This window comes from Balaenoptera physalus, assembly GCF_965194825.1.
Source record: "Balaenoptera physalus genome assembly, chromosome: 12".
Classification (NCBI taxonomy): domain Eukaryota; kingdom Metazoa; phylum Chordata; class Mammalia; order Artiodactyla; family Balaenopteridae; genus Balaenoptera; species Balaenoptera physalus.
This window is the reverse complement of record NC_138897.1, coordinates 70,576,176-70,600,496: the sequence shown is the minus strand read 5'-3', so window position 1 is coordinate 70,600,496 and position 24,321 is coordinate 70,576,176. Positions and strand designations below refer to the sequence as shown.

At 57.7% G+C, this 24,321-nt stretch overlaps 1 protein-coding gene across 1 annotated transcript; it reads right to left on the bottom strand.

Annotated features, from left to right (window-relative positions):
* Positions 1 to 810: 810 nt before the first annotated feature.
* Positions 811 to 24,157, bottom strand: PPIL2 (peptidylprolyl isomerase like 2). Its single transcript, XM_082417871.1, has 20 exons — positions 24,010 to 24,157; positions 22,447 to 22,496; positions 20,087 to 20,132; positions 18,316 to 18,378; positions 17,364 to 17,415; positions 14,689 to 14,740; positions 11,639 to 11,730; positions 10,999 to 11,088; positions 10,091 to 10,166; positions 9,232 to 9,392; positions 8,151 to 8,226; positions 7,611 to 7,717; positions 7,366 to 7,455; positions 7,130 to 7,163; positions 6,481 to 6,598; positions 2,243 to 2,299; positions 1,589 to 1,661; positions 1,418 to 1,480; positions 1,190 to 1,329; positions 811 to 1,006 (listed from the first exon to the last, which is right to left on the bottom strand). The coding sequence occupies exons 1-20, from the start codon at positions 24,039 to 24,041 to the stop codon at positions 910 to 912; spliced, it is 1,569 nt and encodes a 522-aa protein (XP_082273997.1). The 5' UTR covers positions 24,042 to 24,157; the 3' UTR covers positions 811 to 909.
* Between the last annotated feature and the right edge of the window lie 164 nt (positions 24,158 to 24,321).

Genomic DNA, 24,321 nt, shown 5'->3' with positions numbered 1-24,321 from the left:
GTAAGCCCCTCAATGGTGAGAGGGTTGGGAAGATGTGAGGGACAGCAGCCTGGCCCAAGGCATCGGGGGAGTGGGAAGGTCACCATAGAGTCCAGGTCCCAGCTGACGGTCATGGGCAGGGGCCTCGGAGGACGGGCTGCACGGCGGGTCCGTGCGCAGGGAAGGCGCCGCCATCCGTGGGGACCTGCACATGAGGCTCGGAGGAGGCAGGTGAGACAGGCCCAGGGCTCAGAAGCAGAGATGTGGAAAGAGCCACAGTACCTTCTAGAAATAAGAGCTGTAGGCACTCACTGACGTGAGGTTTTGGGTGAGGCAGGAAAGGAGAGAAACGGACCAGAGCCCAAGGGGGTGGTGGCCGTGCTGACCTGAGGACACAGGTGCTGAGAGTAGGGGAGGGCAGCGATGACCCTGTTGGCCTCGCAGCAGGAGCAGACGGGGCCTGGGAGGAGGCAGCTCCTTCCTCCACGGGAGCTCCTTGGAAGCCGAGGGAGCAGTGTCACAGTCAGGAGGACTGCAGGATGGAGGGCGCGGAAAGGGCAGGCTTTGAAGATCTTCAATAGAGACACCCCCGAGCAGGTCCCCAGGTCGTGTGTGAGCACAAGGCCAGGCCCTGAGGCTGGAGAGGAGTTGGCAGGGGGGGACACCAGCTCCCAGGGCCTCTGCTCGCCCTTTGCCAGGAACAGCGGGAGCCAGCTGGCTTCGCCCTCCTGACTGAGGCAGAGGGGCAGAGGTGGAGACAGGGCCAGGCCATCCTACCCAGGGAGAGACGAGGTGGCCCGTGGACTCCCAAGGCCAGGAAAGAGGACCCAGGCCAACAAACCAGAGCTTTATTGAGTCGCAGCTCAAAGGGCAGACAACTCAGGGACATAGTCCAAGTCCCTACCAGAATCCAGAGTGGCCAGCCTGCTGCTACCACGAGCTGAAGTCCCCAAAACCTCGGCTGGGTTTTTTCTTGGCCACGGGGACGGCGGCACTGGTGGAGGGTTCTTCCTCTGCTACCCGTTTCCTGGGGAGAGAAGCAGCAGACGAGAGCTGCCATGTGGGTACCAGGCCCCGAGCTGGGAGCCCCGACCCCACCTCCTTCACCCTGCACCAAGGCGCCCCCAGCAGCCAGCTCATGGCACAATCCCGTGCCCCCGGCTGCCCACCCCCCAGCGGTAAGTGCAGGGAGGGCACCGTGGAGACTCACGTGACCACCGGGCTGATGTACTTGCCCACCCCCTGGCGGTACGTCTGGGGGCCCTGGCTCCCCTGCTGGGGCTGGCTGGTCTTGGCGGTGCTCTCCAGGGCCGCTGCCTCCAGCCGCGTCTTCTTCCGCTCCTCAGCGATCTGCGGCAGGCAGGGGAGTGTCTGGCCTGGAGCCCTTGGGCCAGGTGGGGCTCCTGGGGACAGAACGGGCCCCGAGTGCCCCCCTCACCTTGGCATCGGCTTCCTCGTAGGGGTCCACAAACACTGTGGTAGAGTCCATGCGAATCTCCTCCTGGTGGAGGCGGGAGGGGGTGAGCAGAGCCTGCGCAGGCCCCCAGCCCGCCTAGGGCCCGCCCAGTGCCAAGCCTGAGGAGCAGCCCCCATGCTCCCAGGCACATACCTTAGGGCGGTCAGTTTTGGGGTCACTCTCCACATTCTCCATGGCCGTCAGTGTGTCAAAGCCTCCAACAACCCTGCAGCAGAGCGATGGGGCGCCTGAGAATGTGCCCAGGGCAGGGCACCCACAAAGGCCATGTCCCTGCGCAGGCCAGGGGCACATAGTGGCTCCAGAACGAGCCAGTAGGACCCAGAGATGAGGGGCGGGGTCCCCGGGCCCGGCTGGTGGCCAAGTCCAGCTGGCTGCCAGTTCTGTCAACAAAGATTGATCGGGACCCGTCCACGCTCATAATGTCTGTAGCTGATTTTGTGCTACGACCAGAGCGGGGGTGTGACAGAGACCATGAAGCCACAGAGCTGGAAATACCATCTGGGCCTTCACAGGATGGGTGCCGAGCCCCAGACAGGAGATGGGGAGAGAGACAGGATGTGGCCCAGCTTTGAGATTCGGGACCATTCAAGGGAGAGCCTGAGGGGGTCAGGCAGGGCGCTGGGTAGGCCACTGGGGCGGGTCTCAGGTCCAGAGGGCCAAACTCCCTGCCCACCCCCATCCCCCCCCAAGAGAAGCCCCAAGCCCCCACTTGTGCAGAGACACAGACGGGGCAAGTGGGAGCAGGCCCAGCCCAGGGAAAGGTAGACCTCACGTGCAGCTCCTTACCGCCCGAAGATGGTGTGCTTCTTGTCCAGGTAAGCGCAGGAGCGGAAGGTGATGAAGCTGGGGAAAGAGGGATGGTCAGGGAGAGCCTGCGCTCCCCCACCCGCCTGCCTCGGCCCCCTACCAGGCCGCCCAGGAAGGGGCAGGGGCTCTGCCTCCAGGCCTGACCGCCGCCAACCTCCTCCTGGGCCGACGCTGTGCCCAGAGCCCGTCCCATCAAGAGACTGACTACAGGACCACAGACTGTAGCCCGGAAGAAAGGAGGCGACGAGCAGGAAGGGGTCCGGACACAGACACATGCGGGAAAGGGACACAAGGGCCAACCTCAAAAATCTTCATGTCTAATTTGGTATAAAAATGGGCAAATCAGGGGGCTTCCCTAGTGATGCAGTGGTTGAGAATCCATCTGCCAATGCAGGGGACACGGGTTCAAGCCCTGGTCCGGGAGGATCCCACATGCCACGGAGCAACTAAGCCCGTGCGCCACAACTACTAAGCCTGCGCTCTAGAGACCAGAAGCCACAGCTACTGAAGCCCACGTGCCAAAGCTACTGAAGCCTGCGCGCCTAGAGCCCGTGCTCCGCAACAAGAGAAGCCACCGCGATGAGAAGCCCGCGCACCGCAACAAAGAGTAGCCCCTGCTCGCCGCAACTAGAGAGAAAGCCCGCATGCAGCAACGAAGACCCAACACAGCCAAAAATAAATAAATTAATTTTTTTTTTAAGGGTAAATTAAACTCCCTGAGGACACGGATGTGAGAGCCGGCGGGTTGACTGAGAGGGAGGGGGGGAAGGGCGCTAACCAGTAACTTCAGACATTAGACCGATGTACTTCGTGACGTGAGGCCACAAGGAAAACGTTTAAGTTCCAAACCAGGAGAGAGAGAAAAGAAGGAAAAAGAAATAGAAGAAAAGGCTAAGTAGAAAACAAATTAAGATCACCAGAAGCAGCAAAGTGACTGGAAAGTTAAATACACACTTAGGACTGTCAGGCTGAATTAAAATAAACCAAGATCTAGGTGTGTGCTGTGTAAGATACTGCTTTAAGACTTCAAGAATCTACAAGGCTAAAAGCAGGGATAGAGGCAGGAAGTGTGGCGATGGTCGCAACATGGAGCAGTCCCCAGAGAAGTGCAGCGATGCCCCCACACCCCCACAGCCCGTGCGGGACCGAGCTCCATCAACACGCGTCAGCAGCCGCCCAGGGAGCGCATGCCTTCCAAGCCCATCAGACTGCCAAACGTCAAAAATCGCGGAATTGTGCATCCCCGACCTCCGGCCGCCAGGCAGGGCTCCTATTCTCACTTCTAACACAGTTAAAGAAACTCAAGAGAGAATGGAATAAACCTAAAGTAACAGGAGGAAAACAGAAAAACAACAAAAGGGAGACCAAAACATAACAGAAAGGAAATAAAGTCTAAAGTTAGCTCTTTGAAAAGACAAAGAAAACACCCGATAATATTAGACATAAAAAGAGAAAACCGCCACCAATCCAGCAGCGGTTTTACTGGCTATTTAAGCAGAGTCGGAAATAATAAAAAAAGGTGACACCACCAGCCCTGCCAACAGCACGCAGAGCACCCACCCAGCCCCGTGGGGCTAAGAAGCGCCACATAGCCCTGCCAGGACAAGACAGACGGAACCACCAGCCACCAGCAAGCAGTGGGCGGGGGATGCACAGGCCGAGGCTGCAGGGGGAGAGACACGAAAATAAGAAAGGAGAGAACAGAAACCAGGAAGAAGCAATTCGAGGTAGAAACTGAAAATAACTACAGAGAAAGTGAGAGTAGACAACCCTTGTAAGCCCCGAGGAAGAACGGACACAGATGTGGTCAGGGATGGGGAGAGAGGGGGATGCATGGACACAGGCTGAGAATCCAGAGATGGGTGAGTCCCATTCCAGCAAAATGTGAATCAGTGCTTGGCTGGAGCAGCAAAGCCCACCTAAGGGTCAGCAGGACGCTCTGCAGCCGTCCCTGCCCAGCGAGGTCACAACAGCTGCCTCGCCTCCAAAGCTGCTCAGCTGTCCCCCCAGAAGGCACCGGCCACCTCGCCCCGTGGGCAGCGCCCACGGTACTCAGACCCCATCAAACCAGTGCAGATGACCCAGGCCGGCCCCCATGTGGAGGGAGCAGCAGTCTACAATCTTGGCCAGGACAGACACACGGACACAGCAGAAAGGCTGGCCCACAGCCTCCGGGAGAAAAACAGCATACGCTACAGTGACAGACGCTACAGGAAAGCGTCTGCAAACTCAGCAACCTCGCCTGAAAAAGTAGGCCCAACAGCAAACCTGATTGGGTGACACAACAGAGCCCATGTCCTCCCCCGCACAGCCCGACGGTGAGGGGACCACGTCTGCACCAGGAAGGAGAGGACATCCCCTCAAGCTGATAACGTGAAATGTCTACGAAGCCTAAGACAGTTTCAGTAAACAACTACTGGAAATATAAGAGAAGTTGATAAAGTGCCTAAGTAATAGTTTTTCTCTACATGAACAATAACCACCCAGAATTAGGGGAAAAAAATTCTGTTTACAAAAATATCACAAACTACAAAATCCTTAAGGAATAGCTTTATCCAGGAAGGCAAAGGACCCAAGTGAAGAAACTGTAAAATCGCATTAGAAGATAGAAGACATCCACAGGAGAAGTCAAGGCACATCCTTAGATGGAAACTACCCCACGCACGTCCGTTGTTCAAAAACACACGTCGCAAAAAAATTTTTTTAAATAAATAAATAAATAAATAAAACACACGTCATGTCGCTCCAATTAGAATAAAGTCCAGATTAGAGAATAAGCAATCAAAGCCAAAGCAACGTGCAAACAGACAGTGAGGGTGGACCTCCTTCTGGAACTCACTGCAGAGCCCAGTGCAGAGCTGGTGTGAGCAGGTTAAGTGTAACGTTGGCGGAAGGAACAACAAACAGAGTGAGAGCCAATTCCCACAGGAAGGTGCCGAGTGCCGGGGCACGAGGAGGACGACCCGAGGCCCTCATGGCTGGCGGGAAGTGCCTTCTCTGTGGGAAGCTCTCTCAGGGGCTCCGCTGGAGGATGAGCAGGGAAATCACTGGGAAGGAGTCACCTAAGACAGGGGACCACCCATCAGGTAGGAGGGCGTGTTCCGCCCTTCGGGGGCCCCTCCCCACTCCACTGGTGCCCGCAATGGCCGGGGGGCCAACTAGCCACCTGACAGCCTGTGACGGGCATCCTGACTGTTCAGTCGCCAGCAAGGCTGCCATCCACCTGGGGAGGGGACTGCTCTGAGTGACAGCAGCACAACTGGGAGGAAACAAACCCTGTGCCCATGCCACACACAATCACCACGGACAAGCGAGATCTCAAAACCAAAGCCTTCCACAACTTCCCCGAGACACACGCACGATGGCACTGGGGACTCCTTAAGCACAAGTGGAAATGCCACAGGAGATATGTAAAAACATGTGCCACCTTCCCACGAAATTTTTGAAGTCTGGGGAAAATATCTGGAACACAGGTAAAAATTTAAGGATTTTTAAGAATCATAAATCAAGAAACGTAGATGAACTCATAAAGCTCCTAGAGAAGGCTGAGCGGGAGAGAAACACTCCACCTGGGGCCCCATTCCACCAAGCCAGGCGGCTCTGCAGGTGAAGCCAGCAAACGTGCATGAGAGCCGCCACCCAGACCGTCCTCGACGCGCCATCAGTGGCCATGTGGCCCAAACCAACCTCCCCGCAGGCAGCGTGTGGCTCCTGGGAAAACACTCTCCTCTGCGGCCCCGCAGCTCCCCTGCGCCGCCCCCCACCTTCCACTGCTCCTGGTAGCCCCCACGACACTTAGACACAGGCCGCCCAAGCCTGTACGTCCAGCCTGTTCTCACCCTCTCAGCACCAAAACTTAGACCAGTAGGCTGGTCCAAGGTGGATGTCCTGGGCATCTAACGCCGCCGAAACACTCACAGCAGAATTCCCGACCCCTCATTGGGTCTCTGCCCCCCGGCCGGGCATCCACATCCACACCCATATCTGGTGCCGCCCTGGCCTGTTGCAGGCACCACCACGAGGCACGGGGTTGCCGGATGACTCGTTTTACGTGCAAGTGCACATGCCCAGCGCTCAGGCAGGTCTGCACGTGTCCCCACACTTTCTGGATTCGGCGGGGGTGGGGGGGGAGGCACAACATGTAGCGCGAGGCTGATGGAGAATCTGCAGGAGCCACCCCCTCCCCGGGCCCCTCCCATGGCCGCGCATTGACTCACAACTGAGACTTGTTGGTGTTGGGCCCCGAGTTGGCCATGCTGAGGACGCCGCGGCCCGTGTGCGAGAGGTTGGGCCGGAACTCGTCTCGGAAGGGCTTTCCCCAGTACGACTCCCCCCCTGGAGGAGGAGGGGGCATGTGGCAGCAAGAATGACCAGGTCCCAGCTGAGCGCAGCTCTTGGGACGCGGCCCAGCTCAAAAACCTGTGCGCAATCCCTGGGGTCCTCATCACCAACTCCCCGCAGGACATCCACGCAGCCCCAGGGCCCTTAGAGCCCCTGGTTAGGGCCCGGCCCCCAGAACAGGGAGTAAAGTGCCAAGGAGACGGGTGGTTCCTGCTCACACCACACAGGGTGAGGGATGAGCTGGCCCAGACAGCTGGCAGGCTAAGGGGGGCTCTGGAGGGGCAGCGTCCAGGGTGGGGCCCAACCTCCGCCCACTGTGGGCCCCCTTGGTCTGTGGACAGAGGGGGTGCCCCTGGAGGCCCAGCGGGAGGTAACGTGCCCCCACCCTTCATCTGTGGCTGAGGCCTCACAACCACCTTGGAACGAGGAAAGAGACAGCACATGGGGCTAGCAGAGTCCCCACCCCCCTGCCCTCAGAGGCTGCTGTGCAGCCAGAGCTCCCAGGGGCCCAGCACGAGCACCTACCTGTGCCTGTGCCCGTGGGGTCACCCCCCTGTATCTGCAGGAAGAACCAGCCAGTGAGGAGCCGCACCCATGAGCCTCAGCCCCCCTGCCCCTCCTCCCCCAGCTGCTCCTGGTGAGAATGGGGCCCTCCCGGTTCACCCCCGAGAGGCCTGGTGTGGCCAGCTGGCCCCCGGGTACACGTAGGTCACTGCAGGACTCCGCACGTGGGCACTGGGGGGCCGGTGCACGGCACTCACCACGAAGTTGCGGATGGACCTGTGGAAGAGGGTGCCATCGTAGTACTGCTTCTTGCAAAGCTTGATGAAGTTCTCACAGGTTTTTGGCGTCTACAAAAAAGGCAAAGTGCTCCCGAGGCATGTGGCAGCCAGGGAAGGGTCCCAAGGACCCCCAGAGCCCTTGGGCAGTGGAAGGCGGCCCCAACAGTGAGGAAGGACTTGCAAGGCCCAGCAACCAGGCACTCGCAGGCGGCCACCTCACCCACCAGGTCGCAGTGAAGCTCCAGGTTGAGGTCGCCCAAGTTGGTGTGCAGCCGCACGTAGCCCTTCTTCTTCACGAACCGGTAGCGCAGCACGTCCTCGTCAATGGCGGCTGCAAGCAAAGGCCTGAGCTGCCTGCCTGCCCGTGGCCCGGAGCCCCCAGGGGCATCGGGGAGGGCGGAGCAGCGGGGCCTGATGGCTCCTCAATGTGGGGAGGGGGAGGGGGGGAGGGGAGGGGAGCCCTACCAGCCAAGAACAGGAGAGGAAGGGGGCTTGGGGGCAACACCAAGGTGGGACTTGGGCTGGAGCCTGAGGTGGGGTGGCCCCAGCATGGGGAGGGCCTCCCACCACCAGGGAGCCCCCTGGACAGCCGCCCCTATCCCAAGCACAAGCCCACTTTCAAAAGGGGCCATGCCTGGCCACTCCTGAGTTGCCCACGAGCCCACAAAGCCCAGGCACTACAGAGCAGCGCTGAGAAGGGCACAGACAAGGGCACCCCACCCTTGGCCGCTGTTAACGCTGGCGGTGGAGACAAAGGCCACTACCTGCTTCATGCGTGGTCTCGGGAACCATGGCAGTGGAGGTGAAGGAGGCGCTGACCTTCCCGGTGGAATAGTGGGCCTGCCGAGAAACCACGGTGGCTCCTCAGCCCCGGGAGGCCACCCCGCTGCTCAGGCCCTGCTCGGTGCCTTTCCTCCAGGAAGGTGTCCCTGACCACCACCCACAGGCGCCCGCAGGGGCCTACCAAGGCGGACAGGACAGCCCAGCCCGCACTGGCCTCTCCCCAAGGGCCCAGGGAGCAGGAGCACAGTGAGCCAGCAGCCCACGGGCCTCAACTGGGCTGAAGGCCCGGCTGCCAAAGCTCTCACATTAAGTGAAACCCAGAAAAGCACACCAGGCAGAGCCTGGGCATCTCTGGGGTTCAGAGCACCAAGAACTTGAGCTTCTTTTTAAATGTGTCAAGTCCCTACAGGAAAAAATAAGCCTCAATAAACGGTTTTTTCCTTCTAAACAGAAGGACAAAAAAGTTTCTTCCCATGAGAAAGAAATACACCAAAATGCTAAGAACCATCGTGTTAGAGGTGGGATTAAATTATAAACAACAAACCTTCTTCTTTTAGCACGCTTAGTTTTCTGGACAGTTCTTTAGGGGGGCACCTCAGAGTTCCCCCCCCAGGGTCCCCCAGCCCCAGCTCACCAGGTCCTGCCTGAATAGGGGAGGGGCAGCTTTGGGGCTTGACAAGCCAGGGTGCAAACCCTGGTGCCCTCACTGCCGACTGGGGGTCCCAGGACCAACCATGGGCTGTGTGGGACGAGACGGTGAGGGCGGGTGCCAGGTACCCCCAGTACCACTGGCTCCCTCCCCCCAGCAGCTTGGCACCCCTGAGGTTGCTCTGGGCACTGAGTAACCAGCTTCGCAGGGCAGTGACTCTGCCCATACCCCAGGCAGCTGTGGGGCGAGGAACCACTGAAGCTACCGGGCAGCTGTCCACCCAGCACATCTGCTCCGGGCCGGCCACACCTGTCCATGGCCCCAGCCTTGCTGGGCCAGCCTCAGTGCAGCCCCGTCCCCAGAAGTGCCCCGACCGGCAGAGAGGGCAGCGGCAAGGCCCGCTGCCTACTCACAGCATTCAGCCTGTCCACCTTTGTCTTCTCGGGGACCTTCATGGTGGCCGCCAGCACCTCGTCCCCTTTGAACTCCTTGTAGAGCTCCTGCAGCGTCTCTCGGGTCTCTGTGTTCGTGTTTTTCAAATAATAAGATGGGTCCTGCTTGGCCTTTTCTTCATCTACAAAACAGCACAGTCGCCCTGAGCAGCCGAGACCCAGCAGCATCCCCAGATGTCGTGACGGGGACAGGAGGCCAGAGCTGCTGAGAGCCCCGGCCGGGACACGAGTCTGAAGTGACCAGAGCCTCTGTCACAGTCACAGCCTCCTGGTCACAACAACCCAGGGAGGAGCCAGTGGGGGAAGAAAGAGCGAGGCCACTGCCCTGTCCCCAGACTGGCCCCAGCCCCTGGGGTCACAGCCTCGCATCACAGGACCCAGTGGCCACGAGCACTCACCACCCTTCATGGGACCTCCATACCCACCCAGCGGCCGGCACGAATGGCCCATCCCTGTGGTGGGACACAGACAATCTCTGAGGAGAAGGCCCACCCAGGCCCCCGAGCACGTGGGAGAGGAAGCAGCTCTGAGAGACCTAGAGCCAAGTCCTGACGGGGCGGAGGTGGCGGGGAGATGGCCAGGCTGGGCACCATGGTGATGGCCCGGCTGGCACCGACATGTCTGACCCCCGATGGCAGGCATGGGCCAGGGTGGTCTGCCAACCCCAGCACAGAACAATGGAGCATCGGCTCAGGAAATGCAAGACCTGTGAAAACCTGGGTGAGACTCCCAGACGCTCAAGCCCCAGGGAGGTGGGGGGTTTCGCCCAGGCTCTTCTACCCAAGTCCCTGGCACCCGGGCCAGCCCTGGCCATACATACCTGGGTCTATTATTTTCATGTTATTCTTAACATGAAAGAAGTTGGAGACATTGAATTTGTCCAAACTGGTGGGGTCCTATGGCAAAAAGAACACGTGTGGAAGTGAGCCTGGCACCACAGCCAGACCCGTCCTGGGCAGTGCGGCTGCTGGGCAGCAAAGGATGGGTGGACCAGCAGAGGGACCAGGCTGGAGGGGAGAGGCTGGGGGCTGCATGGGCACCGCAGGTCAACAGGGACTCTGCCCTGCGCAGGGTGACGAGCAGGGGTGGGGCGGGGACAGTGGCACAGATGGCTGCTCAGCCAGCTGCGTCCCCTTCTCCCCACACACAGCCGAGCACCCTTAGCTGTTAGCACGGGACGTGGGGTGCCCACCTCCAGGCCTCCTGCAGGCCTCCCCCCTTCAGCCCGGCTGCCAGACTGACCCCACGGTCTGCCCTGGGGACAGCGAGCCCACCACTGGGGAGAGCCACGCACTGGCCTCTGATTAGAACGGGATGAGCCACAGGAGGATCTAGACACCCTGATTTTCTAGGGCCGGGTTCTCATGAACTCACTCGGGGCTCTGACACCTACAGGCACACCCTACACTCGCCCCTGGGTCCCGAGCACACCAGCCCCAGCCCTCAGGCCTGCAACGGGGCTGCCTGGACGTGGAGGTGGCTCTGGGGGCAGAGACGAGGGCCCTGACACGGCAGGGGCGGCCTCGGAGGGGAGTGGTGAGCCCCGGACTGAGGAGACTGCCTGTGTGGAGGCCCAGGGTGACTGAGGGCAGGGAGGGCGGGAGGGGCTCTGCCAACAGCCGGGACAGCTGGGAGCTACGCAGGCAGGGGGCCGCGAGACCACTGAGGCAGGAGGAGCCAAGGTCCTGGGCGGGTGGTCCCCGGGCAGGCAGGGAAGGGGACACCCACCTGCAGGGTGATGATGTCCTGCCGGGAGAAGGGCTCGTCGGTCAGCAGGTCTCGGAAGTTCTTGGCCTTGATGTTTAGCTGCTCCACTGCCTAAAGCCAGGAGAAAGTCCGCTGTCACGTTGCCTGCCCTCCGACCTGGCAGCCCAGAGCCCACCCAGAGGTAGGGAAAGGACCAAGGTGGGGGGACAGGTGTGTGCCACCAAGGGGCGGGGCTTCCTGCGCCCCAGACAGGTTGCTGTTGTCACACATCTGTCTCCCAATGAGCCACCCAAATCCGTGACCCCAGAGCCCCGCGAGGCCAACCTCCAGAGATGGGCGTGAAAAAGGCTTAGGGAGGGTTTCCCGCATCGCGGGGCCATAGCCCTGCCATCTGCACCCAGCCCAAAGCAGGCCCAGAGCAGGACGGGTGTGGAAATCGGGACCGCCCCCCCCAACATGTGCTCCCCTGGGGCGGCACTAGGAGCTGAGGTCCCTCCAGGGTCTTTGCCGATGCCTGTGGAGGGCACCAGGGAACAAGGACCTGCTCAGTGGGAAGAACTGCCCCGGTCCAGTCTGGAGGGCACGAGCAAGCCCCGCCATCTCCTGGCTGCGCCGGTGGCTCTCAGCCCATGAGCCGGCCTGGGGCTTCCCAAGGACCCACCTCATGGGCGTAGACGTTGCCGGTGGTCCTGATGGCCACGATGTGGCTGTTGTTGGTGAACACGGTGAACAGCACAGGGCAGTGGTACTTCCCTGGAGAGGGGGCACACACCCAAGGTCAGAGAGCGGGAGAGGCGGAACCCTGCGTCAGCACGCCCAGGGCGGACCCGAGGGACAGCCCATAGCTCAAGCTCCTCCTCCAAGAGCATGAATTCCCATTCATCCTGCAAGACCCAACCCCTGCAGGGCCTTCCTCAGCAAAGTCGGCCTTGTCAGCCCCCAGCCCACCTGGCCTCCCTCTCCACCTCGGGCGTCCGTCACCCCTGCCCACCCACCAGTAGCCCGTCCTTCAGACCCTGACCCGTCCCCGTACATCCTGCGTCCCTCGCCTGGGTTACTGCAACCAGCCCCGGATGCCCTCCGTGCCCTGCCCCACCAACACCCGCCCGCAGCCAGGGAGCCTGTTCAAGTCCCAGCAAGAACACTGCAGAAAGGGGAACACTTAGAGATGAGAGACCTTGAGTTGTATAGATTCTAAAAATTCCGATTTCAAAACTACAAAAAATAATTATGAGAGCATTCTGGAAACTTGACCACTGGCTGGATAGTCAATGATACTATGGCATTCCTACTAACTTTTTAGATGTGACAATAGTATTGTGGTTATTATTTCTTAAATCTTTAGCTTTTAGACATGCACACTAAAGTACTTAAGCAGGAGATAGTATGATGTCAGGGATCTGCTTAAAATCACCTGAGTAGGTGCAGAATGCAAGCACAGGTAAAATCAGACACGTTGACAATGGATGGGAGCTGAAGCTGGGGATGGATACGGGGCAAGGAGTCACACACTAACTCTACTTTCTTTCTTTTTTTTTTTGGCTGCACCACGGGATCCTAGTTCCCAGACCACAGATCAAACACGGGCCCCCCCACAGTGGAAGCGCAGAGTCCTAACCACTGGACTGCCAGGGAAGTCCCTAATTCTCTCTACTTTCACATCCCTGAAAATTTCAACTAGGGACTTCCCTGGTGGAGCAGTGGTTAAGAATCCGCCTGCCAATGCAGGGGACACGGGTTCAAGCTCTGGTCCAGGAAGATCCCACATGCCGTGAAGCAACTAAGCCCGTGTGCCACAACTAGTGAGCCTGTGCTCTAGAGCCCGTGAGCCACAACTACTGAGCCCATGTGCCACAACTACTGAAGCCTGCACACCCAGAGCCCATGCTCCACAACAAGAGAAGCCACTGCAATGAGAAGCACGCCCACCGCAATGAAGAGTAGCCCCTGCTTGCTGCAACTAGAGAAAGCCCACATGCGGCAACGAAGACCCAATGTAGCCAAGAATAAATTAATTAGCAAAAAAAATAGAAAGAAAATAAATAATGCTTTCTTTAAAAAAAAAAGGACTTCCCTGGTGGCGCAGTGGTTAAGAATCTGCCTGCCAATGCAGGGGACACAGGTTCGATCCCTGGTCCAGGAAGATCCCACATGCCGCGGAGCAACTAAGCCCGTGTGCCACAGCTGTTGAGTGTGCGCTCTAGAGCCCGCGAGCCACAACTACTAAGCCCGCATGCCACAACTACTGAAGCCCGCGCGCCTAGAGCCCGTGCTCTGCAACGAGAAGCCCGAACACTGCAACGAAGAGCAGCCCCTGCTCGCCGCAACTAGAGAAAGCCCACGCGCAGCAACGAAGACCCAACGCAGCCAAAAATAAATTAATTTAAAAAAAAATTTTCAACTAAAAGACAAACAAAGCCAAAAAAAGGTATCTCTAGATCAAAGTTAGTAAAAACTTTAAAAAAGGCAAAGTTAGGTCAGATCTTTCTTGCTGGAATCTCTGAGTTCTCCCATGGCCACCCCGGCCCCGCATGACTGCTCTGCACCCCATCCCACCTGACTCTGGACCACAGACCCTGCTTCCCGCTCCGCTCACCCTGATGCAGCAATACTGGACTCCTGGCTGTGCCTCGGGGCCTTTGCACAGGCTGAGCCCGCTGCCCGGAATGCTGTCTCCACATCCCCACAGGGCTCCCCTCCCCGGCCCTTCCTCCCCCTCCCCCCAGATTTACACTCAAACCCTGTCAGCAAGTCGTCCTGTGACCCTCTCTCGCCCTGCTTTACCTCTGACCTGGTACACGCAGCACCTGACGCACTACAGTGATCTCATTTCCAATTTCCTCCCTCCCTTTTGTTCCGGGAGACACCTGGCCTGTCTTGCTCTCCGCACACAGCAGGCGCTCAGTAAACACTTGTGAAGGAGACACACCGAGGGCCTCCCCGAATCACCCGCTCTCAGAGCAGGGAGCCACACGGCACCCAGGGACCATCCATGGGGCGCTGTGCTCCTGGCCACCAAGAACTGCTTGCTCGTTCACTGCCATCTGGCACCTGCTGGGAGCCAGGCCAGCCTCAGCTGCTCCAGCATCTCCCGGAACACACCCGCCCAGCGAGCCCCGACACCGACCTCAACCACGGCACCCGCACGCGCCCAGGGCATGGCGCCAGGTCCACAGAGAACCGAGAACAAGGTCGGTGTCCATGGAGGTCGCCTCGGCGCAGGCGTCTGGCCAGCGAGAACAGTGGAGGGTGTGGAGGGGTGCAGAGCAGGACCCCAGGACTGGACTGCAGCTTTATGACCAGTGCCAAGCGGAAAGCAGCCCAAGAGCCACCTGGCAAATCCGTCAGACCCCCCACACCCACTGCCCAGCTGCCCGCCCTGGGCCGCAGCCTGAGCAGCTTGTCTCCAACGATGACTGGACCAGAGCCACGGCCAGGTAGGGCCTGTCTCCCGTGGGGCCCAGCTGGACCCACAAAGGCCACCGGCGGCCCACATGGCCCATGTGCCCTTGTGGGAAGAAGTGCCCCAAGCCTGAGGTTTCACCTCCACCCCAGCTTTAAACCATCTGGGCCTTTAAGAAAAAATTATTAGCCTTTGAGAAATCAAAAGCAAGCCTCCAGCCTGATCAGAAAGAAACAAAAACTTGGTGAGAGGCGGGGGCCTCGGGTCCTGCAGGCCAATCCTAGAACTGGCTGTAAAGGATTACTCACCTTCACTGTTCTTTGCAAAGTTCAGCTTGATCAGACACCTCCCGTCCAGTTTCTGAAAGAAGCGTAATTAATAATAACAAGTAACTCACATGAAGAAGGGCAAAGGCACCCGAACAAACTTTTTGGCCAAATCAATATCTCCTTAGCTGGGCAGTGGGGACCCAGGCGTTTGCCCTGCTGTTCTGCTGTGTGACGACCCAAGAAACACCGGGCACTACAACGTGGGGGAAGAGGAGTCAATACACGCAAATGCCAAGAGGGGATGGGACGGGATCCTTTCTCAAAACTTCTGGACTTCGTCTGCAGCTCACCTCTCCTCCAGGAACCTGGACAATAAAGCAAAGTCCAGCAGCCAGAGGAAAGCCGCCCAGTGGGGAGGCCTCCGTCAGAGGAAGCGAGGGGGCAGCGGAGACCCTGGATGGGGAGGCACAGGCCCTGCAGCGCCGGCCAGCTCCAAGGGCCACCCGGAGGAGATGCCAGGCATCCTTCCGCCAGGGCCGAACCCGGTTCTGCCCCACGTCCTCCCTCCCCTGGCACAGTCCCCGTGCCCAGCCCCGTGCCCGCTCCCCGACAGCCACCTCGGCCCTGCCTTCATTAGCCAACCACCCCCCCACACACACCTGTGGACAGATGGTGGGTGCCCGCCCCAGGCACAGCCAGCCCAGGGAGACCCACACACAGCACCCTCCTCCTGGGGCCCTGGGAGGTGACAGGAGCTCACGGCAGCTGACACCACAGGGACGGTCCTCAGGGCCGCGGCCGCGGGAACTCTGGGCACGGGCCAGGAGGGGCACGGGCCCCGCTTGAGGACACACCACAGACTCCCTGACAGGACACCCGCAGCAGAGGCGATGGCTGGGGGCAGGCGATTTGCGTGCTGTGGGGCTGGGGAGCACCCGGGGAGCGGCTGTCCACAGTTACCGAGGAGACCAAGGACAGGGGGCCAGACGTGGACCAGGAAACACGGGGGGCTGGGGGCGACGGCAAAGCGCAGCCCCCACCCACAGAGGAGCGAGCTCCAGCCTCGACACAGCTGCAGCCTGATCCCAGGGGAGGCAGTGAATCCCGAAAACAAGGCCACCGCCCAGGGCCCCAGAGTACACATCCGCCTCCAGAACACAGGTAACAAGCGCACAGCTGAGCAAAGACTGAACCCACGACACTTCACACGTCCGAGGCTGGTGGCCAGGACCCTGCTCACACCCCTCGTCTGCCTCCCTCCCTCCCCCTAGCCTCAGCGCACCCAGGTCCTCTTAGGCCTCCCCAAAGACGATGACAATGACAGCCTCCACTCTCCACAGGGCCCCCAGGGTCTGTCACAGAGCTGACCAGGCCTCATCCCGGCAGACAGGGCTCTGACCACCACCCAGCCCAGCTCCCAGCTCCGCAGTGCCAGTCACCACACTGCCCGCCACTCCCACAACGCAGGCCGGACTTCCATCAGGCTGACACCCTGGGGGAACCAACCTGGCTCCCAGGGTCTGCAGAAGGCCCCGCCCTCCCTGCTTGCCCACCTCTAGCCCCTGCACTGCACCTCCTTAGCCTGCACCCTAGCCCAGGCTCACCCAGCACCTCTTGCCCAGAAAGTACACGGCCCCTGATGCCTCCCTGCTTCCATCCTCACCTCCCTGAGGTCTGGTCCCGACACAGCAGCCAGAGCCAGGCTTCCAAACAGGCCAGATCACAGCTCGCTACGGCTTAACCCATCTGGCCTCCAGCCCATCCAGAACGAAGCCAGGCTCCCTCCAGGGTTGGCAAGACCCCCCTGATGTAACTCAGTCTATCTGCCACCATCTCCCCTCGTCCCCAGGTCACAGCTTCCATGGCACTGCTCCACAAACATCCCCAGGTCCCCCATTCTCCTCTGGTCAGCATCCCGTCCCACTCTGCTCACAGCGCCAGGCCCCGTGCTGCACGGCTAACCCCTTTCTGTGAGTGAATGGGTGCAACCGAATAAATGTGGCAGAGGGAAGGCGCGCTGAGAAGTGAACAGAGAGCAGCGGGAGGAGCGGAAAGTGGGTGCCCCAGGGCTTTACAACAAGGCATACGGCGGGGTGGGGGGTGTCCAGCAGAGAAGTATGCTGGAACTCGACTCCAGATTCTCTCCTGCACCTGTACATGTGACACATCAACAGCTGCTTAACCTAACTCTCCACAGAGTGCACGTCACAGAAGGCTGGTGCCCACAAGCTACATCACCCAAAGAGATAGGTGACTCCTAGAGCTGCCGAGGGTCTGGGACGCGCATCTCCCCTGACACGCCGCTGTTGGGAGTCTGGAACAGTGCGACTCCTCCAGGGGGCAACTTGCCAGGAGCTACCAAGCCTAAAACGCAGCCCCCAGCGTCCAGCAGTCCCAGGGGTACACCGCATGTGTGACCACCATCTGCAACAGCAGAACTCCAAATGCCCCCCAGAACTGTGCCACCACAGGAGGGCACACGCAGCCACCACGGACGCAGGCAGGGCCGGACGCACCGACACCTCGGGGGTGGAAGCAAGGGGCAGTGGGATCACCGAGCGACTGCGTCCACGACTGAGGTAAGACAGATGCCTGCACACGTGCACACAAGTGGGGAACACTCCAGAAAGGACCGGTGTGGGTCCTCCACCACGTTCCTGTACCTGACACCTGGTGTTCACTGGCATCACCAAAGCTCCTGCACAGCCACCTACCTCTCCGTTGCTGGGGTTGGTCCCATACTTCTTAAGCCAAGGGACAATGTTCCTGAAGGGAAGAGGACAGTGCGCGTCAGCGGGAGGGCGGGTGCAGCCTGGCGACAGGGCCACAGTGCAGGGGGCCTGCCTCTGGGGGGAGCTGGGAAGGGGCTATACTCCACTTCACTTTTTGCCTCATCAGAGGAAACGGGGGAATATTTCTGGCTACATGGGCTTCAAAGTACGTTCAGGGTTTTTACTCCAGTTACGCATAAACGTGGATAAATAACATTAACAGAAAAAGACGTACATACAATGAGATACTGGGCCAGCATCAAAAATCACACTTCCAGAGAATTCTGAATGACATAGGGGAAAAAAGCTCTCATCTGAGTGAAAAATGGATCCTGAACTATCTTCAACAGTATGATCTCAAACAGGTTACCACAAATACACTCCCAGAAAAAGAGCACTACAGATATTGACAGTGCTTTCCCTGGACAGTGCAATTATGACCAATTTTCCCTTTTTCTTTGAAGTATTTTCCAAATCTTCTAAAATGAGCCTGAACTATGAGACAATTACAGAAGCTGGTTTACGTTGGGACATAAAACTGAGCATAAAGCTTCAAAGGGAAGTACTAGAAAAGTATGCGCCTCAACTATGGCTCTGCCTTCATGAAGTGAAAGCTACTCAGCTCATTAACACTCTAACAGGTTCGGGGTGCGAATTAGAGCACTAGGGACCCCCACACGGGGGAGAGGCCAACGCCCCTCCAGGCAGAGGTCACAGCAGCACTGCCGCCTCGTGCCTGAGGCCCATCCAGGGCTCCCGAGGCTGCCGGGACCTCGGCGTGTCCAGGGTCAGCACTGCCTGGAGCCCAAACACTCCAGCTGCCCCACAGCCCCTTCCTGAGTGGGTGCCAACAATCTCACCACATCTGTTAGTCAGAAGTCAAGGGAAAACTCACAGCAAGTCAAAGACGACGCCTTCGGGGGTGCAGACCGGGTAGACAAAGGGCTGTAGAGAGAGACTGAGAAAGGACAGGGTCACTGCTGAGCACTGCCCCCTCCCAGCCCAACTCTGGGGGGGTTACCATGGTCTGGAGGAGCCTGGCCTGCTCCTGGCTGCACAGCAGGCTCCGTTCCCGCCATGTTTCCAAGGAGTGGATAAGTGACTCAGACAAGACCTGACGCCCGGGAGCCCTGGGTAAGTTCCAATGCAGGGATATGGGTGTCGAAGGCCACTTCCTGCCTCGTGGAGGGTCCGCATAGGAAAAGCAGAGCCCACAGGTGGAGGAGGATGGTATCCGGTGGACTTCCTTGAGCCAATAACCTTTTCTTCTGGCCTGGGGTCTCCATCACTAGTCATCAAGAGCCCTGGCTGACTTGGCTTGTTTGTACATCAGTCACCTACGAGTTCGGTCAGCACAGGTCAGGCACCAGGACCTGGACAGCCTGGCAGCATTGGGGTCACCTCCCCGGATGCTGCCCCAGGGACCCCTTGTGGGGAGACCTCACCACCGCCCCCTCTGGCCCAACCTTCTACTCTAACCCAGTAGTACTGCTGGGGACCGACCAGAGCAGGACCCAACAACAAGGCAAGCTCCAAACAGCAAGACAGTGAACATGCGTCTTCTCCCAACAGGGCCTGAAGGGCACATTCTCAAAGCACGTGTTACCCAGAACCCAAGGTAGTTACAAAATGGGCGAGACACAGAGCAGAGACCTCTTGGAAGAATTGGGAACCAAAGATTTCCATAGAACCAATTTACAAGACTACATTTCCAGGAGGCTGATGACAAAACTGGTGGTGGTGGTGAGAAATGCAGCTGATGATGTCTGGGCCTCACTTGTTCATACTTCCTGAGCAAGTGAAACAGGTGAAGCCCTCACTCACCACATGGGGAGCCTCCTGGGAGCCCTGGGCAGATTCAGCGGCTGTGCCCCCAGCCTCCCCTGCCCCCTCACTGCCCCGTGGTATCGGCTGACCTGCCTCACCACAGTGCTGGGATCACCAGGAGAGCTTGGTCAGCTCTCAAGGCTCTCCCTGACCTATGGAATCAGAACTTTGGTCAGAGGGAGAGGAGGGCAAGGTGGGGAGAATGCTGTGTAGATACGTGTGTCCAGGACAGAGCTGACCATGGCTCAAACTTGGGGAAACTCAGGCCCATGGGGACCAACAGACCTGCCCACTCCCCCAAGCCCTAACGTGTTGTGGTTCATTAGTCTAACGAGGGTGGGACGAGACATCCAAGTGGCTGTGCAGCTGGGTCCCTCCCCGCCCCCACAGTGACCTGCATTCTCAGGGAAGGCAGAGGGGCCACAGTATCATGACTATCGGGGTTGCTGTCACTACTCAGACTCTGGACCAAAAGGAAAGCATGAAAGCCCTGGGCTCAGAGTCAGACCACTTCCTGGATGGGATACCTGGGAGAGGGAGCTCACTCTTCGAAGCACTGGTTCTCTCAACTGTAAGGCAGGCTTGATGACAGAGCCTACCTACCTCTGTAGGGAAGAACAAGGTTAAAAGACAATGCACATAAATGGAGACACAGAACAAGCAGAAAACCATCATCATTTCTTTCCATTGCTGGGTCCCTTCTTCCAGTCCACGGAAGATCCGGGTGGGAGAACGCAGACAGAAGCTACACCTGCATCTCCAGGGATCAGATTCACTGTCAAACAGTTGAGTACCCGAGAACAATCATGAGGGAAAGGTTAAACTCTCCAAACTCTTACCTGCAGTGGTCAAAAGGTAGACGACGAAAATCTGTTTGTGCGATATCTGTGCAAAATGAAAATAAAGGACAGAAAACTTACTCTGTAAAAAATTTCACAGATGTGCTCTACCAACAAGTCAACTACGTTTTAAGAAAAAGTGCATGTAAGTCACGGGGATGAAACGCACAGCATGGGGACTGTAGTCAATGATATCTTAAAAATTGTGTGTGGGGCTTCCCTGGTGGCTCAGTGGTTAAGAATCCGCCTACCAATGCAGGGGACACGGGTTTGAGGCCTTGTCCAGGAAGATCCCACATGCCGCGGAGCAATGAAGCCTGTGCGTCACAACTACTGAGCCTGCGCTCTACAGCCCGCAAGCGACAACTACTGAGCCCGTGCGCCACAACTACTGAAGCCCGCGCGCCTAAAGCCCGTGCTCCTCAACAAGAGAAGCCACTGCAATGAGAAGCCCATGCACTGCAACAAAGAACAGCCCCCGCTCGCCACAACTAGAAAAAGCCCAGGTGTAGCAACGAAGACCCAACGCAATCAAAAATAAATAAATAAAATAAATTTTAATAAGTAAATAATAATAATAAATTGTGTGTGGTGACATACGGTAACTAGACCTATTTTGGGTTTTGTTTTGCAACATACAGAAATATCAGACCACTGCATTGTGCACCTGGAAGTCACTCAGTGTTATAGGTCAACAATACGTCAATAAAAATAATAAAGTAAAACCTGCTAAGATAAAAAAAAAAGAAAAAAGAAACAAAAGAAAACGCTGATATAAATTACCCAGTGCAAAAATTGCTGTGGGGGCTTCCCTGGTGGCGCAGTGGTTGAGAGTCTGCCTGCTGGTGCAGGGGGCACAGGTTCGAGCCCTGGTCTGGGAGGATCCCGCGTGCCGCAGGGCGGCTAGGCCCGTGAGCCACAACTGCTGAGCCTGAGCGTCTGGAGCCTCTGCTCCGCAACAGGAGAGGCCGCGAAAGTGAGGGGCCCGCGCGCCGCGATGAAGAGTGGGCCCCACTTGCCGCAACTGGAGAAAGCCCTCGCACAGAAACGAAGACCCAACACAGCCAAAAATAAAAATATTAAATAAATAATAAATAAAAAATTAAAAAAATTGCTGTGTACTAAAACCTTTCTCTAGACAGAACCAAAACGTGGGGTACATCAAGAAAGAGCTTAGAGGAAAAAGTACATACCGCAGGTGGGTTTCTGCCACAACCCTAACTAACACCCCTGCTGTGGGTCTCCCTCTTAGCTTTGCTTTCCAAGAGGAAGGGCCAGTTTTGCTCCCACCAGTGACTGTGACAGTGCTCTTTTGACTGCAGCCTTGATAGCTTTAGGTATTATTGTTCCTTGCATCCTTCTTCTGTTTTTTTAATTTATGTATTTTTGGCTGCATTGGGTCTTTGTTGCTGCACACGGGCTTTCTCTAGTTGCAGTGAGCAGGGCTACTCTTCGTTGCAGTGAGCGGTCTTCTCATAGTGGTGGCTTGTCTTTGTTGCAGAACACAGGCTCTAGGCATGTGGGCTTCAACAGTTGTGACACGTGGGGGCTCAGCAGTTGTGGCTCCTGGGCTCTAGAGCGCAGGCTCAGTAGTTGTGGTGCACAGGCTTAGTTGCTCCACAGCATGTGGGATCTTCCCGGACCAGGGCTCGAACCCATGTCCCTTGCATCGGCAGGCGGATTCTCAACCACTATGCCACCAAGGAAGTCCCCGTTCTTTGTATTCTTTATTTTTTTATTTTATTTTATTTTATTTATTTATTTTTTTAATTTTATTTTTGGCTGTGTTGGGTCTTCATTGCTGCGCGCGGGCTTTCTCTAGTTGCGGTGAGCGGGGGCTACTCTTTGTTGCGGTGCGCAGGCTTCTCATTGCTGTGGCTTCTCTTATTGTGGAGCACGGGCTCTAGGGTGCGCAGGCTTCAGTAGTTGTGGCACGCAGGCTCAGTAGTTGTGGCTCGTGGGCTCTAGAGCGCAGGCTCAGTAGTTGTGGCACACGGGCTTAGTTGCTCCGCGGCATGTGGGATCTTCCTGGACCAGGGCTCGAACCCGTGTCCCCTGCGTTGGCAGGCGGATTCGTAACCACTGCGCCACCAGGGAAGGCCCCTTTGTATTCTTTATTAACTTGACAGAGAAAATATTACTGTAACCTATGTTAAAAAAAATCACCACCAATATTAAACATTTTCTCCTATGTTTAGTGTATTTCCTCTTTTGTGAACTGTGTCCTCAGCCCATTTGTCTACTACAGTTTCCACGTTCTTATTAATTGTTCATTTTTACACTTACTGCATCGTGAAGACATCATTCCTTAATTATACCCACACACACACCAAAAGGAACAGAAGGATTTCACGCCTTACCTGGTTTCTTGCCACCATAGAAGTGAGTGTATTCAGCACAGGTAATGTACCTGGAGAGAGAGATAATCTTATTACCACCCCTTTATAAAAAGAATAGTCTCTGGAAGTAAGAAGTTGATGACCGAAATCATTTCACTCATTCGGAAAATGCTTATTTAACACGTACTATGTATCAGGCACATAGTGAAAAACACAACAGAACACGGGGATACGCAAACTCGTAAGCAAACCCAAACGGTCCTGCTCCAAATAGCAGGGTTAACAATGAGAAGCAGCTGGCCACATGAAGACCTGGGGAGAGAGCTTTCCCGGCAGAGGGACCAAGCCGACTAATCACGTATAAAAGCCCTGAGGCAAGAAAAGCTAGTGTGTTCCCAAAGAAGGGCAAAGCCACTGAAAAAGAGTGCACATGGGGGCACGGGGCCACTGATGATGGAGACGCGGGTGGTGGTCGTATCACAAGGGGCCTCGCGGGCCGTGGGAGGACTCTGGATTTGCTTCAGGCAGGATGGAAGGACCCTGATCCAGCATAAGTCCTCAAAGCATCACTCTGGCTGCTGTGTGCAGAGGGTCAAGCAATAGGCAGCAGAAAACCAATCTGAGGGCGACTACAAAGGTCCAAGAAGGAGCTGGCATCAACTCCACCTGTGGGAGAACTGGTGGACGAGTGAGAAGCGGTCAATTCCTGGAAGAGCCAGCAGGACGTACTGATGGACAGGAGGCAGAGGGAGCTGAGGGAAACTCCCGGGCTTCTGACCCCAGCGAGCGGAGAGCGGTGTGACCACTGAGATGGGAAAATGGGGGAGGAACAGGCTTAGGTGCTGAACATCAAGAGTTGCTTCCCCGTGGGGCACACTGAATTCGAGAAGCCCATCGGATCTCCAAGTGGAGGTGTCCTAAGCAAGACTGCCCGGGGCAGGATGTAAATGGAGAGGGAACCTGGGGGAGGAGACGTAGGAGGTCCGGAACGGGGGGAGGAGGATCCAGCAAAGGAGACCAACAAAGAAAGACCCCTGAGGTAGCCTAAAAACAGAGTGTGGTGTCCCAGGCACCGTACAAGGCCTTCAGAGGGAAAGAGGCGGTCAGCCGCGTCCTACGCTGCTGAGAAGCCCAACAAAACGAGGACTGAGAACTGACTGACCCCCGGATGGAGACGTACGGAAGTTACAGGATCACGACAAGAGCAGTGCAGCGGGCAGAGCCCGACTGGAATGGTTTCAAAGGGAAAGCAGAAAACAGCCGGTCGACAGAGATCTTCCTCTTCTTGTCATAAAAAAAAATCAAAGAAACTCAGTGGCAGCTGGTGGTGCCAGGTGGGTTTGTTTTAATTGTAAAGTGCTGTAGCCCGTGAGCAGGCTAGGGAGCGAGAACCGCGCCCGGGGAAAGCCGGCAGGGTCAGAGCTGGCAAGCGGAGGGGCCGAGGGGACGGGATCCGGGGAGACCCGCGCCTCGGGGAGCCGCCCCGCCGGGGGACGGCGGAAGCTTCCGGGGAAGCGACGTCGAGAGGGTCTCGGCGCGGCGCAGAGTGCGAACAGGCCCGCTCCCGGCGGCGGCTCAACTTACATCTTGTCCTTCTGGTGCTGTCGCTTCCCCATGGCGGCGGCGGCAGGAGCAGCGAGCGAGGAAAAACAACAGCACACTACTCACACCGCGCCTTCTCGGCCGAGCTCCGTAACTACTTCCGGGTCTCTCGGACCCGCCCCGGAAGTGGGCGCTGGGCACGCCGGGAACTGTGGTCCCTGGCGCTCAAGCGCATGCCCGGCCGGCGCAGGCGGCTCCCTGGGTCCCTGGGCTGAGCTCGCGGTTGGCTCGGTCGCGTCGGGGCTGAGCTGCCTCCGCCTCGAAACCCCGTCTTCCCGGGGGCCTCTAGCTGGA